This window comes from Aplysia californica, unplaced genomic scaffold (assembly GCF_000002075.1).
Source record: "Aplysia californica isolate F4 #8 unplaced genomic scaffold, AplCal3.0 scaffold00121, whole genome shotgun sequence".
In the NCBI taxonomy this organism is placed as follows: Eukaryota; Metazoa; Mollusca; class Gastropoda; order Aplysiida; family Aplysiidae; genus Aplysia; species Aplysia californica.
In genome coordinates, this window is record NW_004797391.1 from 942,925 (window position 1) to 964,632 (window position 21,708).

At 37.6% G+C, this 21,708-nt stretch overlaps 1 protein-coding gene across 1 annotated transcript; it reads left to right on the plus strand.

Annotated features, from left to right (window-relative positions):
- The first annotated feature begins 122 nt into the window (after positions 1-122).
- On the plus strand, positions 123-18,149 carry LOC101855940 (serine/threonine/tyrosine-interacting-like protein 1). Its single transcript, XM_005096110.3, has 9 exons — positions 123-334; positions 4,922-4,983; positions 6,744-6,849; positions 7,395-7,463; positions 9,915-9,982; positions 11,928-12,073; positions 12,986-13,083; positions 13,716-13,828; positions 17,709-18,149. Exons 1-9 carry the CDS (start codon positions 232-234, stop codon positions 17,838-17,840), a joined length of 897 nt encoding a protein of 298 aa, XP_005096167.1. The 5' UTR covers positions 123-231; the 3' UTR covers positions 17,841-18,149.
- The last annotated feature ends 3,559 nt before the right edge of the window (positions 18,150-21,708 follow it).

The window sequence follows — 21,708 nt, forward strand, 5'->3', positions numbered from 1 at the left end:
TACCAAGAAAATTATAAAAACTCCCTGATTTTAAGATTTCAATGCGAGTAAATCAAAGTGCCTATGGTATTCTTCAATGATATTTAACAAACTAGGCCCACGTGAATGGACATTTGTTTATAATATGAGTGATACGCCAAACTTCCTGTTAATCCCCTGCACAGCACTAAGATAGTCTCATGTTTAAACGTCAAAAGAGATAATAAAGACAAAACGCTAGAACACGTCAGGATGGAGGGTTTAGAGCTCATAGAACCGAACGCTTTGTATAATATGCTCCAGCAAGGCACACAGTATTCAGGCCTGAGCGATACAAATTATCTTTTACTGATTGGTAAGTTTAACCTCAGCGCTGACCATGCCATAGATTAAAAAAAAAAAAATCTTGTAAAACAATAACAACATATAAACGTTTCATCCAGTATCTTAGAACCAAAGATCTTTCTTAAAAAGAGGATTTTCAAAAACTGATGTCATTGTACCTCATTTTTTAGTTTACGTTTGTGTGTCCTCCTTCTTCTTCTTAATATTATATTAGCAATTAAGTTACTATACTAGTTTAACTCATTCGCTACATATTGTTTTCGGCTTGTGGACAAATTTTTCTCGGGAGGGCGAAATGAGATGATGACTAGTGCGCAGTTCACTGGTCTTTGGGGCCTCAAATTAAAATAAACATCATAATATACCAAAATTTACTGCAGGCCTATTGTTTGTAGATTACATTTGTAATGTTTTATATTTGTGTGTTTTTCAACTTTGGTTCCTGTAAGAGGCGATTATGCAACACAATTTTGCTTGGATGGGGATAAAATTAAAAAAAAAAAGAAATCTTTGGTGAAACTCAAGAAATATGTTTGCGCCAAGGGAAATGATACATCAGAATAACCATAAATGAATATATTATAGATCTGGAAAATATTGAAAAATTTGAAGTTATTAAAAACCACATAACTTCCATAAAATTCGTACATTTGGATCATAACATCCGATATTTTTAAAAACAAAATATTTTTTGGCTGTAATCTTGAAAAAAGGACAATAAGATACATTCACAAACAGAAAAAAACACTTGTAGCTATCTTACATGGGTTATATTATTCAGAATTGTATATCTGGAATAAACCTAGATCTATATGTCTTCAGGTACTTTTTGTGTAATTTCACCAAAAAATAGGTCTATAGGAGAAAAAAATATTTTGACAATTTAGATTTAGGCCTATAAAAAAAAATCTTCTAGCACTCAAAAATATTGATTTCTCAATAACAGTAGAGCACTGACAATTTAGAATTGATTCCATAGTAAAGAAGAATCCTACATTTCTTTAGTGAGCAAAATAAGGATACATTTTATTGTGTAAAAGTATTAAGAAGCTGGTGTCTGGGCTATGATTTGGGCATCGCGATAAAACAAAGTCGCATAAACTACGAAATCGCGTTTGAAAAATGAATCGACACTTCCGATTTTCGGTGGAAACGCTTGACCTGGAAGTCAATGTTATATTATAACCTTTATTTTAACATGGATTTGTGGATTGGAATAAAATCTAAGCTAAAATTATAGATCGGTTCTCGAGCGGTTGGGGGCGGCTTGCCAAAGTGATGTCACTTTCGCCAAGCCATTCGGCGTAGCAAATGAGTTAATTCCTACCTATTTAACTAAAGGCTTTTAACTTATTTGGTTTGTCAAATTTAATCTGTTCTCTCAGTCCCTCCACCCCCCTCTCTCTCTCTCTCTCTCTCTCTCTCTCTCTCTCTCTCTCTCTCTCTCTCTCTCTCCCCTCTCTCTCTTATAGCTCTCTCCCTCTGTCTCTAGCTCTCATGTTGCAGTTCTTTCCACTCTCCTATTTTCATCTTAATAAACCCCTTTCTCGCCACTTTATTGTTTTAATATATGTGTACCATATACCATTAAGCTCTTTAATTATAAATTATAAGAGGATAGGTCAGAGTATAATGATAGATGCTGACTTGTGGGGTCCATTCCTAATGGCTCTCCATCTTCTATACAGAGGTACAGATAATTAAGACTCCTGTAAATTTGCCAGTCTTTTATTGCTGCACCAAGCCCACACTTTCACATTGCACTTTTGATATGATATCTGATCAATGGTCAGCGTTTTATTGGGATATATGGGCAAAAAGGTATGCCTTTTACCTCTTCACTGCCAATCATTTCACATGGCAGCTGAGTTAAGTTTTTACAAAAATGAATATTCTTTGAAATTTGCTTGGGGGGGGGGGGGGGGTATAAGGAGCTGACTGAACAGAACAGTAGAGGAATTGTGTACAGTTGAACTTAGAGGATAGGGGACCACTGGTTGTCAAGGAGAAGTTGCCATCTTAGTGGTCTGCTTGCACAATGTCATTAATATTGCAACATTTTAAAAATGCAAGGGGGGAATTGGAAGTGATTGTTTGTTCAGGTGGTTTTTTCGGTCAAGTGGTCGTTAGAGCAGGTTCATCTGAAATTACATCATCATCATTGCCTTTTTCGCCCTGCACCAGGGTATAAGGTCACAGACAAACACTTTCCACCTTTCTCTATATTATCCTGGGGTAGCCTCTTGATGTTATTCTATGTCTTCCCACTTTTCTGTACATCAATTTCTGTGATTCTTCATCAGGGTTCATGTGTTCTTCCCCTTGATCTTTTAATCTGAAATTAAAGTGGAAACAAAAATAATTGCGTTTTAGAAGACAAAAAAAGTGAATAATAATGATAATTGCATTTATGTAGTGCATATCCATGCTCTATGCCATGCCTACGGTGCTTTTACAACTGCAACTAAATAAATGCCAGTTGTGCTGTACTTTTTACATCGGATGTATGGAGAGGTAATTCTTTTTTAACAAAACAGAGAAGAGTATTTCACAAATCCTTTTCTACCAAAACTTCTTTATAAGTTTATTTATTAATCAAATATTATCAGACTTTCATTGCTTTTCCTGTCAAAGCTTTGGAGTCTTCTTTAGGGCCACCTGCGGGTGAGATTTTCCCCATTTTTCCCCAGTTTGACCATACAGTTTTTCCTCTCCATTTTTGAAACCTACATCCATTTTAATCAAAGTTTCGAGCATCTGCCTCAATTAATTATGTTTCAAAGTCGTTTAAAAATCGGTAAAAAAAAATATTTGGCAATTTTTGGTCGTGTTTTTAAATATTTTCTTCATTTTTTTCAAATATTTATTTTTACGACTTTAAATTTAATCTTTTCTTTTATTTTTCATCTGAATAGCTTCATTATTTTACAAAATGTACATCCATTGGAGACCTGTACTGAAATAAAGCCTTTTTAGAAGATAATCTGATTAAAATTACAATCACTGTTTTTGTTGGAAATTTTGAGATTTTTTTGCTCTTCATCTATGTACACATTTCCAGAGTCTATAATTATTTTCTTAATCATAATATTACAAATCTGGCGTTATTTGTTCATTACATAGGTGTTGCAGTTTGTACTTGCTAAAAATAAAAGCCAACGGACAAAACATAAGAGAGAAGATAGCTTTTGAAATTTGATGAAATTATCCAATATGGCGGATGTTTGCTTGGTTACCTTGGTAACCATACCATATGCTTATAATAATAAATAATTACTTCAATTAACTCTTTAATGTCTGACTAATATGAATATATCATCTTTGCTACATATAGTCAAGGGATATGGTTTTTAGAAATTCCACCAGCAGATGGCCTTAAAGCTACAAAATAAAATGAGAAGCTGTGATACATATCAAAGAAATAGCTTGTAGATTCTAGTTCATATGATTCTCCTGATTTATAATTTTTTAAATTTTAAAATATTTTACACCCCATTTTCTACTTGGGATGAAAAGGGCGTGGGATGATCAGGTGGCCAGCTTTGCCTTCACAGAAGACAAAGGTTTGTAGTAATTACAGCCTAGTTTGTTTGCAGTTTAGTCTGTCTTTCTGAAAGGGACAGTAAACTTTGTTTTCAATCAAAATCTAAATGATTGGATGTAACAGCTGGAAAATAATATGTGTCACGACTCAGTGGAATCAGGCGCTCTTCAATTTTTGGACAAGTGGAGTTTTGGTATATTTTTAAAAGCTTGTTCATTTGTCTTGCTTTAGGTGAAAAAAGTACTCATCCATTATGAATAGAAGTCCAAGTATCTGTGATTGAAGTGGGGGTTGCCTAGTTTCTGAGGTAAAATTAGCGAGAAAATGGCCACCAAAGCTTGGCGACTTCCAAAGCTTGAGAGTCTTTAAAAACTTCAAATTTACATTTTTGTACCTTAAATCCATATTTTTCAGTAAAATCCACACAGAAATATGTTTTTAAATGGACCTTGAAGGTCTTGAGTCAAAATACAAAAAATTTGATAAAAATTGCCAAATGGAGAGAAAAGGACAGTTTTTCTATTTCATTATTTTGACAAGCACCTGATTTCACCATGATGCCTCACATATGTGCAAAGACTGTAACTGTAAGAATTATACCACCTTGTCACTGGAGGGAAAGACATGAAAAATGGGAAAACAGCATCAGAAGATCATAGATCAGATGGCCATTGAGCTGATGGTCATAAAATTTGATAACTGATTTCAGTGGCCAATATGTATTGGGCTTCTTTTAACTTGAATGGCTCATTTTTGTCTGACAGTGTGTGAATTTTTTCTTTGCAATGCAAAAGCATATTTTATTTAGAGTGCAACAGTTGCAGAATACATAACTCGAGGTGTGAGCAAGTTTAATCCAAGGATCTACCATCTCTGAAGAAGGTTGAGCTCCCTACCCAATCTCCCTGTATTCTCCATACCCTATGTTAATTTATTAATAACTTTTCTACCTTTCCAGTAGAATAAACAACATTGTGGCTTTGATTTATGGCTCTCATCTAACTTGTAAACAATAAGTCTTTTATTGATACATAGCTCCACTTCTATTCACAGATGCTCGAAGGAAACATGAATACAACGAAAGTCATATCGTGACTTCTAAAAAGGCACCAAAGGTAATAAGAATTGAGTTGTGTACAGAACATTTCTAATAGAGCTCTGAATTGTATTCACATCTCAGTATTATAGTGAATTTTTAAATTTCTTTTTAATCGATAAGAGGGAATAGGGAGGTGGGTGTTTGTAGGCTTTCATCTTTCTTGTATAGTGTATAAGGCACATTGTCATTACTAGTGTTTGTTATGTAATGTGTCGGCACTCTGCTGCTGCACACAAAGGATGTGAGTTTGATTCCATTGTGTAGAAGTATTATATTGAATAGGCTATACTTTCTTTCTGCTGGTATGCTGTACATCACTCAGTCTGGGATGGCCCTGACTGGCAGGGTCAAAGCAGCTCACCACTTAAATGATCTTGTGTCAGTGGTGGTTTGAATATTTACAAGCCATCCATCACTCTTGTCATTGTGCTCGAAAGCTCATCTAGGCTACACAGCTCAACTGAGAAGTAGTAAAGCCGATCAGAACAAGCCTCGGTAAAACATTTTCTCTGCATATCAATTCGTCTGTCTGTCTGTCTGTCTGTCTGTCTGTCTGTCTGTCTGTCTGTCTGTCTAATTGTCTGTCTGTCTGTCTGTCTGTCTGTCTGTCTGTCTCTCCCTTTCTCTCTCCCTTTCTCTCTCTCTCTCTCTCTCTCTCTCTCTCTCTCTCTCTCTCTCTCTCTCTCTCTCCCTCCCTCCCTTTCTCTCTCCCTTTCTCTCTCTCTCTCTCTGTGTCTCTCTCTTTCTTTCCCTCTCCTGCCCTTTGTGTTGCTTTTTGTGTCTGAATTCATATATTAATTATTTTTATGTATTACCAAACAATATTTGTTACTGGATTCTAGATTAGCGTTTTGATTTTTAAAATAATGCAATGAACTGTGTGACATCATTACCTGAGAAACCATGAAACTGTCGTTGCTGCAGTACTTGAGGGAAAAGCTTGTTTACCCAAGACAGCCCACTTCTCTTTTTGAGACGTAAAATTTAAAGAAAAATTCCTGTCCTCAATACTCAAGGTACCTGTATTTTCAGGGAAAGACATATCTTGTAAACAGAGAGTGGAAGCAAAATTTTATTCTAGAACTTCTATTTGAGAAATATAAGGAATATTTCCGCTAGCGACAATTGGGACAGTTGAACTATTGTGCATGGATTACAGTTGATGCTTTTTCTAGTGTTAATCTTTGCTGATGGACAGCTTTGACCATAAGATTTGTCATTTATTAATTCACATAGCATACAGAGAATTAAAACGGGCTGTCGATGGATGCTCTGGTGTGGTTTACTCCTTTTTTCCATCAAACATCTGTTGTCCTGATCTCTCCTTCTTTTTTGTGTTTGTTACTCTGATGTAAAACCTCCAATCTTCGGCACTTATAATATATAACCTTATTGTGTCGCAAGTGCCGTAAAACTCTTACTAAAACTAGAAAGAGAATTAAAAACTATTTTGTCAAATTGTGAAACAATGATATAGATAGTGTGTGTATGCTACAGTACCTGTATTTTTATACATTTGTGGAACTTGGCTCCAAAAGCTGTGTTCTAAAGTTGTCTGTATGAACTTCAAGATAAATTCCTCTGGCTGAAAAAAATATAAATTTAGAACATCTACCCTGCTCCTGTGCTCTCTAAGTTCAAAATGTCTATTTTATTCCAGTGCTTTATGTTGGGAACATCTTCCATGCGGCTGTGCGAAATATTCCAGCTGTATTTCAAACGGTGATAGGATGATGGTATTAGTATTCTAAATGTATCCTTTTTTTTGTTTCACAGAGTGAAAATGACTTGTTCATGATTCCGTATGATGCAGAACTGGAATGCAAACAGAATATTGTGGTGTATGACAGCAACACATCAACAATTCCTTTCCACTCATATTGTAAGTATATACAGCAACAAATGAGAAATTCCTCTCCATTCCATCATATTGTGAAGGGTTCTTTTTCTTCATTTCAGTTTCAATAGGAACAACTGTTAACTGTAAAACTACTTGCATAGCTTGTCTCTCTCTCTCTCTCTCTCTCTCTCTCTCTCTCTCTCTCTCTCTCTCTCTCTCTCTCTCTCTCTCTCTCTCTCTCTCTCTCTCTCTCTCTCTCTCTCTCTCTCTCTCTCTCTCTCTCTCTCCCTCCCTCCCTCCCTCCCTCTCTCTATCTCTCTCTTTCTCTCTCTCTCTTTCTCTCTCTCTCTTTCTCTCTCTCTCTCTCTTTGTAAGTAATGTGGAACAGGTTCCTATACATAATATCTGATTGAATGTTTGGATATATATTTTCAAAATAGTTTAAAAACATACTTTTATTTTTTTCTGTTTCAATTAGAGCATAAAATGCTTCCTCAATTTCTTCTGATTCAGCTAACTCTTGTAACATAATGTAATAAATATTGGTGTCATTCTTTGGTATTGTAAATTGTGTCTATTCTCCTCAGCCCCTGCAATTGACTGTGCCAAATTGTTTTGGGACATGGGAAGTCGAGACACAGTTAAAATCTTAAAAGGTAAGTGCTATAAAACTATAGAAGTGGGATTTGACATTGCCTTTCATTGTCATGAACATAATAATTTGACTTCTTTCATTTTTTTTCTTGTTGAAAAATGTTGAACTGTTAATCAGAAATCTTTCTTTCCTTGTCCAGTCTTATGTTACACACCTACCTTTGGTTAAGTTACCTTGTACGAGTTCTTTTCACTATTTGTTTTCCATGAACATATTTGCTGACATGGTCTGTAACTTGAGTATAACAAAACCCAAAAGAACTTCTGCCTCTTGCACTAAGAAAATTTTAAACTGGGCATGACCACTGAACTTGTTCGGTGGGTGGAGGAAGGTAAGGGCATTGAACGCGTTGAAAGTCTTATATAATTTTAATTTAGTTTTATATATGAATTTTCTTTTTTTTACAAGAAACAAATTAATGCCTGCTTTTCTTTGAATTTCTATCCATTTACTTTCTTTCTCCCAATATTTATTCTCCTGAGTTATTATAGGCTCGCTCTTGGACTCTTCATTGGACTGTCCCCGTCGTTTTATGCAAGAAAAATTCTGAAATTATGCAAACTGAGCCCAAAAATGTGAAATTATGCGATTCTGTTAATTTTAACAAAGAATGATAAAGGAAAATAATCAGAAATTATGCAAAAAATGATCAAATTTTGCTAAATTATGCGGGGTGCATAAAACCACGGGGACAGATTGGATATTATACAAGTCAGGCACTGGTAACATGCATACAGAAAACTTTTAATCACGGAAGCTTAGCTTGTACAATTTTCCATTCCCTGACTGAACCGCTATATATTCTTTGTATTAGCATCATTGATTTCTCACTTAAACACCCATATGGATATGTCGAATAGCTGGTCTTGAAAAATCAAATTAAATTTTTCCTCGCATTCAAATTGCTGTGCAAGCACAAAGCAAAACGACACACTCATTGTCCTTGAGTATGATACACACACTACTGTCACTACTGATTCTGAGATGCTTCACCACACATTACTTGTTGTGCCCATAAAGCGCAGGACTTTCCTTCAATCTGGTCAAGTGAGGGTGAATGTTTGATGGTGAGGTATGATCGAAGACAGACAGTGTAATGCTGCATTGGGCAGTATGGTGTGTGAATTATGTTTGCATTTGTGTGCATGTATGTGCATATATGTGTGTGTGGTTGTTGGAACATGAAAGTAAGCCCTGTGGATTGGGAAGTGATTACACAAGAGGGGTGGGTAGTGTGCTTTGACTAGTATTGGTTACATTGTCATGACTGTTATCTGAAGCAAGAACGTTTTTAGATGTGTTTTGTTTTGTTATAAAGATCAGCAGCATCACTCTTTCTTTTCTTTTGGTATGACACTGAACAATACAAAGCGCTGGTATTAAGGCGCATCATCGCACTTTACCTGTAAAGTAATGTGTGTAAGTTGTAAAGCATTAGAAACTTCCTTGATGAATCTAAGACAGACATTGTGGCAGCCCCCGGGGCAGTGCCACTGACTGTAGTGTCTTTAGGCCATTCCCAAAGGGGGGGACATTTCTCGTTCAAGCACAGTAGAATTGTAAATGGGCTGATTCATGTCACGCTCATATCTGTGCCTGATCTACAACTGGGAACTGCTGCTTTTTCTTTCCTGATTCTTACTATTGTCATTTTCCTCTACTTCTTTTGTATGTTTGTCACTCTCTTGTGACCTGCTATTTTGGGGTGCCTTGATAGTCAAAGCAGACCTTGTGCTGTTGAAGCTAGAGAGGTGAGCAGTCTAAGTCTGATTCCCTGTAAAGTCTTCTCTGTTGACACCCACCCCTTGGCGTTTATATGACCTTATGCAGTTGCGAGCGTAGTAAAACCCTCTACTGTAAAAAAAAAAAAAAAGACATTGTGACACTGCATTGGGCCATATGGTGAGTCAGTTATGTTTGTGTTTGTGTACATGTATATATATGTGTTTGGTTATTTAAAAGTGAAGGTATGGATCAGAAAGTGATTAAACGAGATGAATTGTTGATGTGTTCTGACCAGTATTGGTTACATCGTCATGATCGTGATCTGTTGGAAGAACTATTGTTTTTCAAAAGTCAGATATAGGTTATCCAAATCTCATCAACATCACCCCTCTTCTCTTCTCTCGCTTCCACCCTAAACAAAGAGCGCTCACTATCCATCTGGGTACTTTTCATTATTTATGGCAGTTATATTTTCAATTATATTGTCACAATTACTTCCCTTGATTTTCTTCAATATTTTTCATTAATGTGTTTACTCAAATTATGGATTTGTCGAATATATTTGTCAATCTGCGATGTGTTCAAGATATACATGCTCAACTGCATTGGTTTAGAAATAGAAGAGAATCATCCTATGGTTCAACCTTAGAGAATGACGTGGTACAGATTAGTTAAAGGTAACTGTTCTTGTGAAGTGTATTCCAGCGCAACTTTATTTTTTACCCAGGAGGCTATGAAGAATTTTCTGCCCTGTATCCATTCCTGAGAACGCAAAAAATCTTGTTCACGCCAAGGGTAAGTCTTATTGTACATTGATGTGAATGTAATAAGAAAATTTTCAATTCGTTACTACATCCCAGCATTTTATCTTTTAAGAAGAAATGCTTATGTTTTTTCACAATTTAGAAATATATTTCCTATTTCTCCTTTGTTTCCACCTTTCAGTCTGTTTCTTTGTCAATATGCTTATTGTCTGTTCAACTCTGCCTCTCTTGCTGTTTCTTGCTCCATATTTCAATCTGTACATATCAAAGAAATTAACCCTGGCTGTGCCGCGGATGAGTATTCTAGCAAAACAGGCTTCCACCCACATGCCATTAACGAATATTCCGACATTCAACCTCTTTGTAGCATAACTGATGAGTATTCTTACTTTCAGCCTCTTTGCCGATAAAGAAAAACAACTTTATTTTACTCCAAACCTAGTTTCTAGATAGGGGTTAGGCGTTATGTATTATGGGAGAGGTGAAGGAGTCATTATTTTTCCTGAATACTCTTTAACGTTTTGTCAGCAATTCCATTTCTGATTATTTTCCTGAGTAGATCCAATAAAATGTAACCAAAATAACACTGCCCTGCGTAGGAGGGCAGATGACAACTATAATGCCCAGCACTGAATGAGTTAAGTAAATTTGAACATTACTTGTGCATAGTAAAAAGTGTTAATTGCAATGTACAAGAGGACCAGGAATATGCCCATCCTTTTAGTAAGGTTTCCCTTGTGAGTGGAATTATTTACAATTGTGATATCTTCAGAAAGGAAAAAGTCACACCATTTGTTCTACATTATTGTTATACAATGGAGTCCACTTATAATGAGTCCTAAATTAATGAGAAGTCAGTTATAAAGACACTTTTCTAAAACCCGTTTTTTTCCCCTTCTTTACCTTTGTAAATCAAATACTACTATTGTGCAATCAGACAAACGCACAAGTCGGTTATAGCGGAATGTGCACAGCGCATAGGCCATTTATACATAAAACTTCACCAGTTGAGAAATTTGTTGGTGATCCGAACAAAGAATGGGAGAGCCCACAATGACGGCTGGAGCGAATGATTGGGGAGGATGTGGAATGGGCAGACAAGCAGATGGCATCGTGTGATAGGCCAGCCTAGTCTAGACTATCTAGCCTACCATGCCTCTCACTTCTCCGATGCGAGGATGGACAAGTCACTGTGCTGTGATGGATGGACTTCATCGTGCGAATGTGTGATGTGCGCAAGCAGACGGAACGCACAAAAGGGTGTGGTGGGGTGGGGGACAACACAGCGGGCGAGTTAGCCTAAAGCCCTTTTTTTTCTGATCGCCAACGCGGAGCTGTCAATATCGCTAGCGCCAGAGAAAGAAACCTGATTCTATTTTTGATTTAGTAAGACCTAGAGGTCATGTTGAACAAAATGATCAGAGGAGGAGATAACAACGAGAAATAAACAGATCACCTAACTCATAGATGAGGCGTACTTTATTATTTCCCTTGAATTAATTACTGGAACCCTGACAACGAGAATCCTGCTATAACGGACATTTCGCACCTGTCCCCTCCCTCTCGTTATAACAGGATTCCACTGTATCAGTAATGGTGATGATAAAACTTGATTGCATTTATATTATAGTGCCTTACCGTGCAAGAAAGTAGGCTCTCTGTGCTGTACCTTTTATTATTAGTACCCAACAGACTGTGTAATATTCTGAAACCTTCTCAGCTTCCCAGTAAACATTCAGTGCTAGCTGCCATTGTACAGGTATTCAAACACTTTCATACTGATAAGACCTTACTTTACATTGCCTCAAGCTTTGTGCCCATTCCCTCTCGTGTGAGGTGAGGTGCTTTTCCCAAAATCATAATGTCAGACCCAGACCTCGATTTGAACCAGTGAACTGTTGCATGGTTTCAAATCCAGCAGCTGACCATGAGACTGCCGATTCCACTATATGTGCCTCATTCTTAATTTGCTTCAGGAGCTGGATGAGATCAAGCCATATCCAGTAGAACTTATCCAAGGTCTTCTCTATATGGGCAACTGGCGACAGGGAAATGCTGCTTACATTCAAAAGGATCTCAAAATCCGAGGACATATCAACTGTTGTGTGGAAGCTGAAACTTTGTAAGGGAACTATTTAGTTTTTTTTTTTTTACTTTTACATTTATCAATTTTCAGAATTTTAATATTGTTTACTATCTTTTTTTCTTAATCAGCAAAATTCAATTAAAAGTTTTAGGAACCAATTTTTGCTTGAAGCAGTTTAATCCTATCCGTACGTCGTGTTTCACTCTCGTATTCATATGATGTGGGGAACTCTATGCACCCACTTTCCAAAGAGGAAATTTACTTGTTAATCTGATCCGTACGCTTTACGTATCAGTCTGTCAAAATGATTTTTTGAGAAACACTGAAAGTTTCAAAGACATCTTCACACTAGATAGAAGTATTCTAAAATGTGAAGAATAGAACCCTTGGGGTACAAAATGACCAAAGGCGTACGGATAGGGTTAAAAGGTGCACTGCATTTGGCCCTGGCAAGAAGGGTCAAAACAACTCTTACCCAAATTATCAAAATTGTATAAATAGGAGTGTAAAAATGTTTATAATCTGGCAGAGATATATATTGTAAAATATCCTGGTTCTTTAAACTGAAACAGTTTGCAAATGTTTCAGTAGAACATTGAGTCAGTCTAGCTTCGGAACTGAACAGATATAATCTATAGTAATACAAATAAACAAACAAATAGAATTTGGAGTCCAAATAAGGCAACACTTGGGCTCTGCTTTATCTAATACATTCAATTTAGTATTTCCCCCCAGGAGTGTAAGAGCTGGTTTGAAAAAAAGCTCTTAAATTTCCTTATTTAATTGAAGTAAAATTATAGAATCAGACATGATATACCCCTCCTGTGGAGTCACTCAAGCTGACACCATTTTTACACTGACATATCTGCTATTGTTTTGGTTTTTTTTCGGCAAACACATTATATTTACCTTGAAAAGAAATATGATTTTTCACATTTATTCCTCCAGTTTCCCAGACCCAGGACCTCACCTTCTCCATATCCAGGTAAATGATGAGAATGATGCTGACCTCTTCAGTCATTTCAAGGCAGCATGTGATTTCACAGGTAAAAATCTAGGTCTTTTTTTCTTGTCTTATACTCTAGGCCTACCATATGTCCTGGCCTCTGCGACTTGGTTGTTAGGTGCAAATCAACTTCAACCAACCAACTTTCTAATGATTGTATTTCTTTGGTTATTGTTTGTTTTAACAATGGAATTTTACTACTTTCTTGCTAGCATGCTGGTCTCAATTTTTACAAAGTATATCTCATTCTCATATCATGTGAGCCAAATTTATGTCTTTCATGTTCAAATCTCGCATAAAGTTGTAGTCTGATGTTTTCCCCTCAATTTGATTAAAAACTAGAAGGATCTGAGATTAGAAACTATTCTCAGAGTGCGCAAGTTAATTTAGTTGGGCTCTCTTAATAGAGATGACCAGCTGTTGCTGATAAGATTGTCACACGAAACCTAAAAACCACTTTGTTTTTTGCGGGAATTGTATTCCGTCAATTTTGTCACAAGCATCACTAACAGTGAAAAGACTTGAACCCATGCTTTACAAATCACAGTATATTACTTAATCACCAAAGAAAAAATCTTAGAATTGTGTCATAAAAACGTGCTAGAACAGTCTCTGCAGAAGGCAGGAAAACAGACATTGTGATCTGAGCATACCATATTTACTTGTCCTCAGATGAGCACTTTGAGGAGAAGTTTGCAGTTCTTGTTTTCGACAACCTGGGTGTCAGTCGCAGTGCGGCAGTTGTTGTTGCTATCCTGATGCATCACTACAAGTGGACTCTGGCTGTGAGTTGCTACATGCATTTGGGATCATTTCTAGTCTAAAATATGGTGGAAAAACAAAAATGTAAGACAGTAGTCTCTGCCTAAAATCTCATCACTTACAAATTAACAATCATGGTTTGCTTATCCCTTAAAACCCCATACCGCTGGTAGGCTCTGACACTGTATTTTCCTGTACTGCTTGTAACCGTTGGTTAACTTTATCATTTAATTCCCACCGCTAGAAACTGGGGATGTAAGTCCAGATGACTCTGTCCCAAGTAGAAAGTATCGATAATGTTCTAAACCAAAAATTTGGAATTTTTGCAAGTTCCCCCCCCCCCCCCCCCCCCAAAAAAAAAAGAGTGACTTCTCGCTGCCAGGCCCATCAGGCCGCAATATTTTTTACTTTTTCGATCCTGAACCAGAGCCCAATGATGATCTTTCAGTCAGATATACAGATATATATGACTGTTAAAGATGATTGCAGTGTTTCGCAGAACATCGATGGTGATTTTGACGATAGTGGAAGTGGCAGTTGATCACTACTAGATCTGCCAGAGGCGAGATCTACGGCTGGGTCAAATGATGCTTTGACTGAAGTGGAGACAGGGATCACACACAAGAACTTACTCACAGCATTGGTCCTAAAAACGGTGTTTTAACCTTTTCCCCTTTTGTCTAGACTGTGCATTCATAGTATTTCGATTTTAATTCAGGATTCAAGGGAGGTATGAAACAAAAGAATCCAGGGTTTTAAGGGTCAAAATTCCCACCATTTTAATTTTAAGAGAACAGACTTTGTACTACACAAAAGTCACCCTTAAGATCCCTTTCTGAAGGACTACATTTGACTTAGATTCCACACTTCAGATCATAATTTAGGAATAAAAACCTGGACAAGTGCAGCTGATCAATCAAGCAGCAAAAATTTGCAATCATTGTGCAGCCCATTTCTTCACAAATCACCCACTATTGTGTGTGTGATCGCATCTCCATTGTAAATCTTGATGAGTGGTTACTATGTTTGTCCGAAATGGGATCATGCTGAGGTGTGAACTCGTCAATGCGCTTGTTTTCCTCAACATTGCCCTCACATTGAGCCCTAATACTATAATAAAAACTTGTACGTCAATGTCTGACGATGACAAATACATCCACGGAGGAGAATATTTTTCCAGCGAAATAGTAGAATTAGCAGAATTAATGGTTAAGATGACTTGTGGCTTCTGCTGTGGCTGATGAGACCTATTCTGGCTGAGAAAAGTTTGCCACATTTTGAATGTTAAGACATCCACCTGTCTCAGACGACCACTTTTTACCTTGACAGTGGGTGACCATCTTAGACAACTTCGACTATATATACATTTGTTTCTTTTTCTGTAAAATGTTGCTCTTTTTTCACTAACCTGCAACCATGTTCAGATGACATGAAAATCTTTCCTGAACAAGAGGAACATTTTATCCATGTTGTTGTTGTTGTTAGCGATCCAGTAGCATCTGAGCGTTAACTCTTCTGCATGATGCCATTCTGTAATAGCTGCTTGTCTGTTTTAATTGTCTTGAGGAGTAGAGGCAGTTTGATTTTTAAATCAGTTAGTTTTCTACAGAAGAACAGGTGATGTCCCACTGTCTCTGAGGGGTATTCACATAGTGGGCAGGCAGCAGACTGCTTTACTCCGATTCGGTTGAGATGTTGATTGAGGGGTACATTTTAGGTTCTAAGTTGAAAGATTATGGATTGATCTCCCCTCCTCAACTTATTGATTGAATCTTTGACCAGTGGTTTATTCTTGTGGCCATATATCATCCTTCCTGTCGTACCTGTGGCCCAATCGTTCATCCAGTCTTCCTTGAGGTTTGACTTGATCATTTGGCAGCAGGTGGTGTAATCGGTAGGAATATCAGGCTGAGGGAGGCTAGCTTCTTTCTTTGCTACAGCATCAGCTCTTTCATTTCCCGGTATCCCAGTGTGAGCAGGAATCCATTGTAAGACTACTCTGATTTGGTGCATTCTCATCAAATTATGTAGACTCCAAATCAAGTGTGATATATCTTTGTTCACATCAGTCCCACTCTCTCAAGTGTCTCTAGTGTTGAAAGGCTGTCTGTAAAGATAACAATGTCTGTGGTAGCAAGTGGGTTAGTGTCATACAAGTAGTTGATGTAGTTTGCTGTGTTGGTGATAGCCTGTTGTTCGGCAATGAAATTGGAGCAGAAGGACGCGTTGGAATTGAAGACTTCTTTTTTGATCCCATTAAGCAAGTTGATCACTGACCCATATCCAGAGTTGATTGTTGCCTTAAATGCCGATCCATCAGTGTATGATGAGTGGATCCTTGTTGGTGGATAGGAATAAATTGTTTCAAGGGCCAAATATTTTAGTGCCACAGGATATATGTTTTTATTGCTCTTGTCCAATAATGTTTTCCTAATTTCTGGCTTTGCTATGGTGAGATGTGGTGGGAGAGTTGAGGGAACTCTTTCCAGAGGTTCTCGTCTTTGTGGGAGGTGATGTTTTTCTTGGAGATTGAGGACAGTGTCAAGTACAGATTTTGTATTTTTTAGTCTTTGATTAGGTTTCCACTTGTCAACAAGAATTCTATTTGGTTGGTTATTTTTTAGCCTTTTAGATCTTTCATATACTTCTAAAGCTGCCCATTTTCTTCGAGTTTTCTAATGGCTCAATATTTGTGGGGATTTCACAGGCCGCAGTCACTCATTCCACCAGAGATAAGACGAAGAGCTTGGTTTTAGATGGTGTCCATTGAGTTCTTTGTAGTTTTACTGCAAATGTTTTGTAAAACAAGATTAGAATCAAAAACAGCTCTAGTATATCGTAGATAGAGACCTCTCAAGATGTTCTTGTCTGATCCCCAGTTAGTACTGGCTAGTCGTTTGATGAGATTAAGTCTCTTCATAGCCTTCTTGCTAAGGTTGTTGGTGTGTTGTTTCAGGTTGAGCTTACTGTCAAGTTGTACTCCAAGATACACTGGGTTATTCTCCTTTTTCAAGTTGGTACCATCTATTCTGAGGGGGATTTCTGCATTTGCAAGGTGGTAGTTATAGCTTCTCAAAAAAACAGAGTAGACAGTTTTAATAGCAATTTACTTTCATCTTCCATAAACGGTAATAGGTTCCTAGGGAATTTAGATCATCTTGTAGTCTTCGTCTGCTTATTGTTGTTGAGTCTCCAGTGTGCCAAAGGACCAGGTCATCAGCAAAAAGGGCTTTTTCTGTTTTGAGAACATCTGAAACATCATTGAGGAAGACAAGGAATAAGATACAGCTGATAGAAGATCCCTGTGGGAGTCCCTCCTCAAGTACTGCTTTTGAAGATAGGGTTTCATCCATCTGGATCTGGATAAGTCTATCTGTAAGGAATGATTTAATCCAGGAGTACATATTTCCCTTGATTCCCATGTTCTGCAGTTTTAAGAGTAGTCCTTCCCTCCACACTGTATCATAGGCTTGTTGGAAACCCACAAACACAGCCGTTGTCTGTTCCCCTCTCTGAAATCCATCAATGATTTTCTGTGTAAGCCTGAAAAGCAGATCTTCTGTCCTGCCTTTTGACCTGAACCCTGCTTGACACTGTGAGATCAGGCCTGAAGACTTAAGCCACCAATAAAGACGAGAATTGAGGATTCTTTCACAGAGCTTGCCAATACAGGATGTGAGTGATATTGGACGGTAGTTTTTAGGGTCATTTGCCTTCTTTCCTTTCTTTAAGATTGGGTTTATAGTAGCATATTTTATCCATAAAAATGTTTATTTTCATGTTTTCCTTGCTTCAACTCTTCCAAGCACACATTTTGCTTGAACAAGAAAGAGGCAAAGTTGTTACTGTTTACTTTGTGACTATTTAATGTTATTCAGTGAAATATACACTATCTTCCTCCAGGAGGCTTATAATCATGTGCTGACATGCTGCAAAAACATGCGGCCCAACAGAGGTTTCGTGGAGCAGCTGTCGAAATGGGAAGAAGAAGTCTTAGGAGAGAAGAAAACGGACATAAGCGACCCCAACTTTTGATTCCCCTCCTCCTGTCAGATGCATGGTGTGCACCTTCCAACATTGGGCATAAATGTTGTTCATAAAATGAAGAATAGAAGAGTATGGTGGAAAAATGACATTTATCACAATGTTCACATTTCATCCTTGTCGACCTTGATCTATTGTTTGCCTTGTTCCACTTAGACCATACATTTTATTTTTGTCCAAAAGGGTCCTAATCACATACTGCATAATTTAAAAGTAAAACAGAAGTAGTCTACAGGGAAAGAAAGGCAGTTGTCCTCTACATTTTATCTTTAACGAGTGTTGTTCCTCCCCCCCCCCCCCCCCCCCTCTCTCTCTCTCTCTCTCTCTCTCTCTCTCTCTCTCTCTCTCTCTCTGTAGACTTCAAATGTTATTACCGAGAGATGCCACACTTCTATACTCCGTCCAGATATCTGTGATATAATGATTGTGATGACATGATGAGATGTGAGGGCAACCACATGGGTGGTTCGGGTTCCAAATCTCCACAACATTGAACTTTTAGTATCATGTACCAGACTTCCATGTGAATGTATATTATTTTTCAATGATTCAGATTTTCAGCTGCAGATTATGAAAGCAGATGTATATATTATATTATATACAGTTGAACCTGTGTAAGACTAAGACGGAATCGCAAGGGAGCCAGAAAAAAATTGCGTCTTAGACAGGGAAATTTAGGGGGGGTTCAAAGGCCCAGCCGGTGGGATCAAGGATCGCTTGTGCGGTTGGCAAACAGTGATCAAAACTTCACGCCTCTCAACCGCTATCCTCTCTGATAATGACATGCATCAGTCTTACTTTTCCAATTACCACAAGTGCTTGCATTTCATAGGACCACTGTTTGACCTATTAAAAACAGAAACTTTTGAACATCTCCTTTGCTTCCACCCTTAGCCCCACCCATCGGTGTAACAAGCACAGTCCCACCCCTTACTGCCATGTAACACTGATTCGAGGAACTCCTTTTCTCGGGTGGCCGTATGATCAGGGCGGCAGGCATTGGTCAAACTTATTTCTCACCTCTGGCTTCTGGCTATTCAGGAAAGTTTTTGTGGTGGCTAGCTGCTCGAGCACTTTCACTGGCACTCGTGTGATTTCACACCCACACTACCCAGACCATCTGCATCGTTCAAGGCTCACATGGATGTGGTAACATCTACTCCCAAACTGCACCCCTACTCCCCTTCCTCGCGGCAATGCATTATGTTTAAAGCCGGTGGAATCAAATTTGCGAGTTTTGTTTGAAATCAGGGCAGAGCGGGAAAGCATTTTCCGTCTTAAACTGGTAAAACCATCGGAAGGGAGCGGATTTTTTTTTCCGTTTCTGTGCTGGACAGGATTCTGTTTTACACAGGTAATTAAAGAGGAATGTAGCAAGGGGGGAGCGGGGAGATTCCGTTAAGACTGGTTTCCGTTTTACACAGTCCGTTGAGGCAGGTTCGACTGTTTATATATAATATAGATATAGATATATATACATGTTATCTATATATATAAGGTTTGTACATGACTCCTCTTCATTTAGCCACATTTCCCACACCTATGCAGCACATAATAAATTAAAAACAATGAAAAGAAGCATTACACATACATCTACATCTGTGTGGATTTTTTGTGTTCATGGCCCCCAATAAAACTAGCAATGCCAGTAGACTGCAACCATGCTAAAAGCAACCTACTGCTACACAATATCGAAACAGCTATAGATTGATTGATAACAGATGACGAACTGGGTTCGTTTTTGTTATGTCTGAGAAATTTACATGTATCATTCAACATTCAGTTTCTTTGATATCAGTTCCCTAAAATTTGCCCCAAATTAACAATTTTCTGGCTTTTTCTCCTGTCCTTTTCAGGGGTCTAATTTTTGTTGATAGGAGCATAGAATATTTTCAGTTAATTAGGCTTTTTTATCTTCTGAAGTGTGACAACTGAATTTGTACCTTTTCTTCGAGCGTATATAATCTCTTAGACTCTCCATGAAAGATAAACCATTAGTAAGAAAATGAATTTTAATACTTTTTTCGTTACTGTTTAATATCATCTCTTTGAGCGAGGCAGTTGAATTGCATTTTTAGTGAAGGTACATGATTTAGAATTTCTACTTAAATAAGCTGCATTAAAGAGGATCTGAATACACCATTGCTAGCTTTCATTTCTTTTTGTCCAATATCATCATGAAGAAAATACATTTTTTTTAAACCAACGTTTTCTTCCAATTGTTTTTTTCATTTGATTTTCATTAGTGCCTGAATTACTGTGTAAGTGTAAGACATTTGTTGGTGATTTAAGAGAAGACTGAGAAACGACGATGGTTTTCGTTTTGTTTTATTTTCTTACACTATTCTGACAGTGAGCAACATTTGTGCAAATAACAAATATCAAAATATAGTTTTGCAGATATGTGGTGGAACAGATTGTAAGCATGGGCGAATCCAGTCCCAATATGACATAGATCTGAGAAAAAACAAGTCTTGAACAGAAGTAGTAAAATAAAAATCAACACATTTTAGCCTGACTGGAAGCATGAATCCTGAGTTTAGTATAAAAGCAAAGACAGTTGCAGGAACTGTGGACTACAACATGGTGTGAGGTCAATATATGTAACACATTAGTGGTTGAACAATCGTTGATGTTTTGCGGCTAAGTGCTGAAGCCAGGCACCGCTAGGACGTGGATAAATTTTTAAAATCTCTCTCGGCTCATATGAACCTTTCAACCCTTCTCATAAAGCAAGTCAACAGAAGTAAAAGTAAATGCATACTGTATAATAACAATATAATATATGTAGCAGAAACCAAAAGGAACAAAATATATGGGATGGACACAGGAAAACTGCAGTTTGTAGAAGCTCAGGGCTAAAATATACTGAAAAGTCTACTCTGACCAACAGATATGCTTGGACATAGGACACACAGAACATAACATTATAATATTAAACCACTATAAAGTTGTTCACAGTGAACCAACACAGACTGGGACATTCTCAAAGTTTGAGAATATGAAGTAAGTGCTTTGTAAGCTCCAAGTACAAATGTTTCTCATAAAAATTTGTCGGTCAGAGCAGCATAACAATATGACATTCCCAAAATAAAGCAATGAAAAATGAAAAATATCTACCTTGTTCAACATGTCAGTACCATTTGGGCAAGAAACCCACATCTTGTTATGGTATGTGTCATGGTAAGGGGTTAACCTCTCTTTCAACACTGCTAGTTACTACCGTACAACCTACAAGAATAGGATTGGGCCATTGGCATACATCTTGAAAATTCCCCACCAAACAACACCCCATTCTAGATTTGAACTATCGTCAGCTGCACCATAGTCCAGCTTGATATCAAAATGGAGAAAACAGTAGCACTTCCATTTTTTCAGAATATAAAGAACCATTTCATCTCAAAATAACGAAATAAAGTACAGTACAAGTAGAGTACCAAAAACGGTCCTTATAAGAAATTAACCTGACCTACTATTCTAAGCACATCCAGTCAGGGTCTTCACTCTCAGTCAGGCCAATATATGGGTAGCCACAACGTAAAGCAAGAACAAAGACTTAAACTTATTTTAACCCTATCCGTAAGCCTGGGGTCATTTTGTACCCCCCGGGGTTGTATTCTTCACATTTTAGAATACTTCTAGAGTAAAGGCACTATTTGCGGCCGGCTGAACTATGTGGCTACTTTCCTTATATAAAGTAAATAACTCGGGTCTTGTTTCATTTTCCAAACGGAAACCAAGCTCCCATGATGCACTGGCATGAATCATACGTTCACAACAAAGAAGGTCTTGATAGGCAGCAAAGTTTGAGAGCGGGCAGTGGTTTGAAGGGTTTGGTCGATCAAAATATCCCAAAGTG

Coding starts and splice junctions, on each gene's coding strand:
- LOC101855940 (XM_005096110.3), top strand. CDS start 232: ATGGAGGGTTTAGAGCTCATAGAACCGAACGCTTTGTATAATATGCTC. Junction 6,850..7,394: donor AATTCCTTTCCACTCATATT/GTAAGTATATAC, acceptor TATTCTCCTCAG/CCCCTGCAATTGACTGTGCC. Junction 7,464..9,914: donor CACAGTTAAAATCTTAAAAG/GTAAGTGCTATA, acceptor TTTTTTACCCAG/GAGGCTATGAAGAATTTTCT.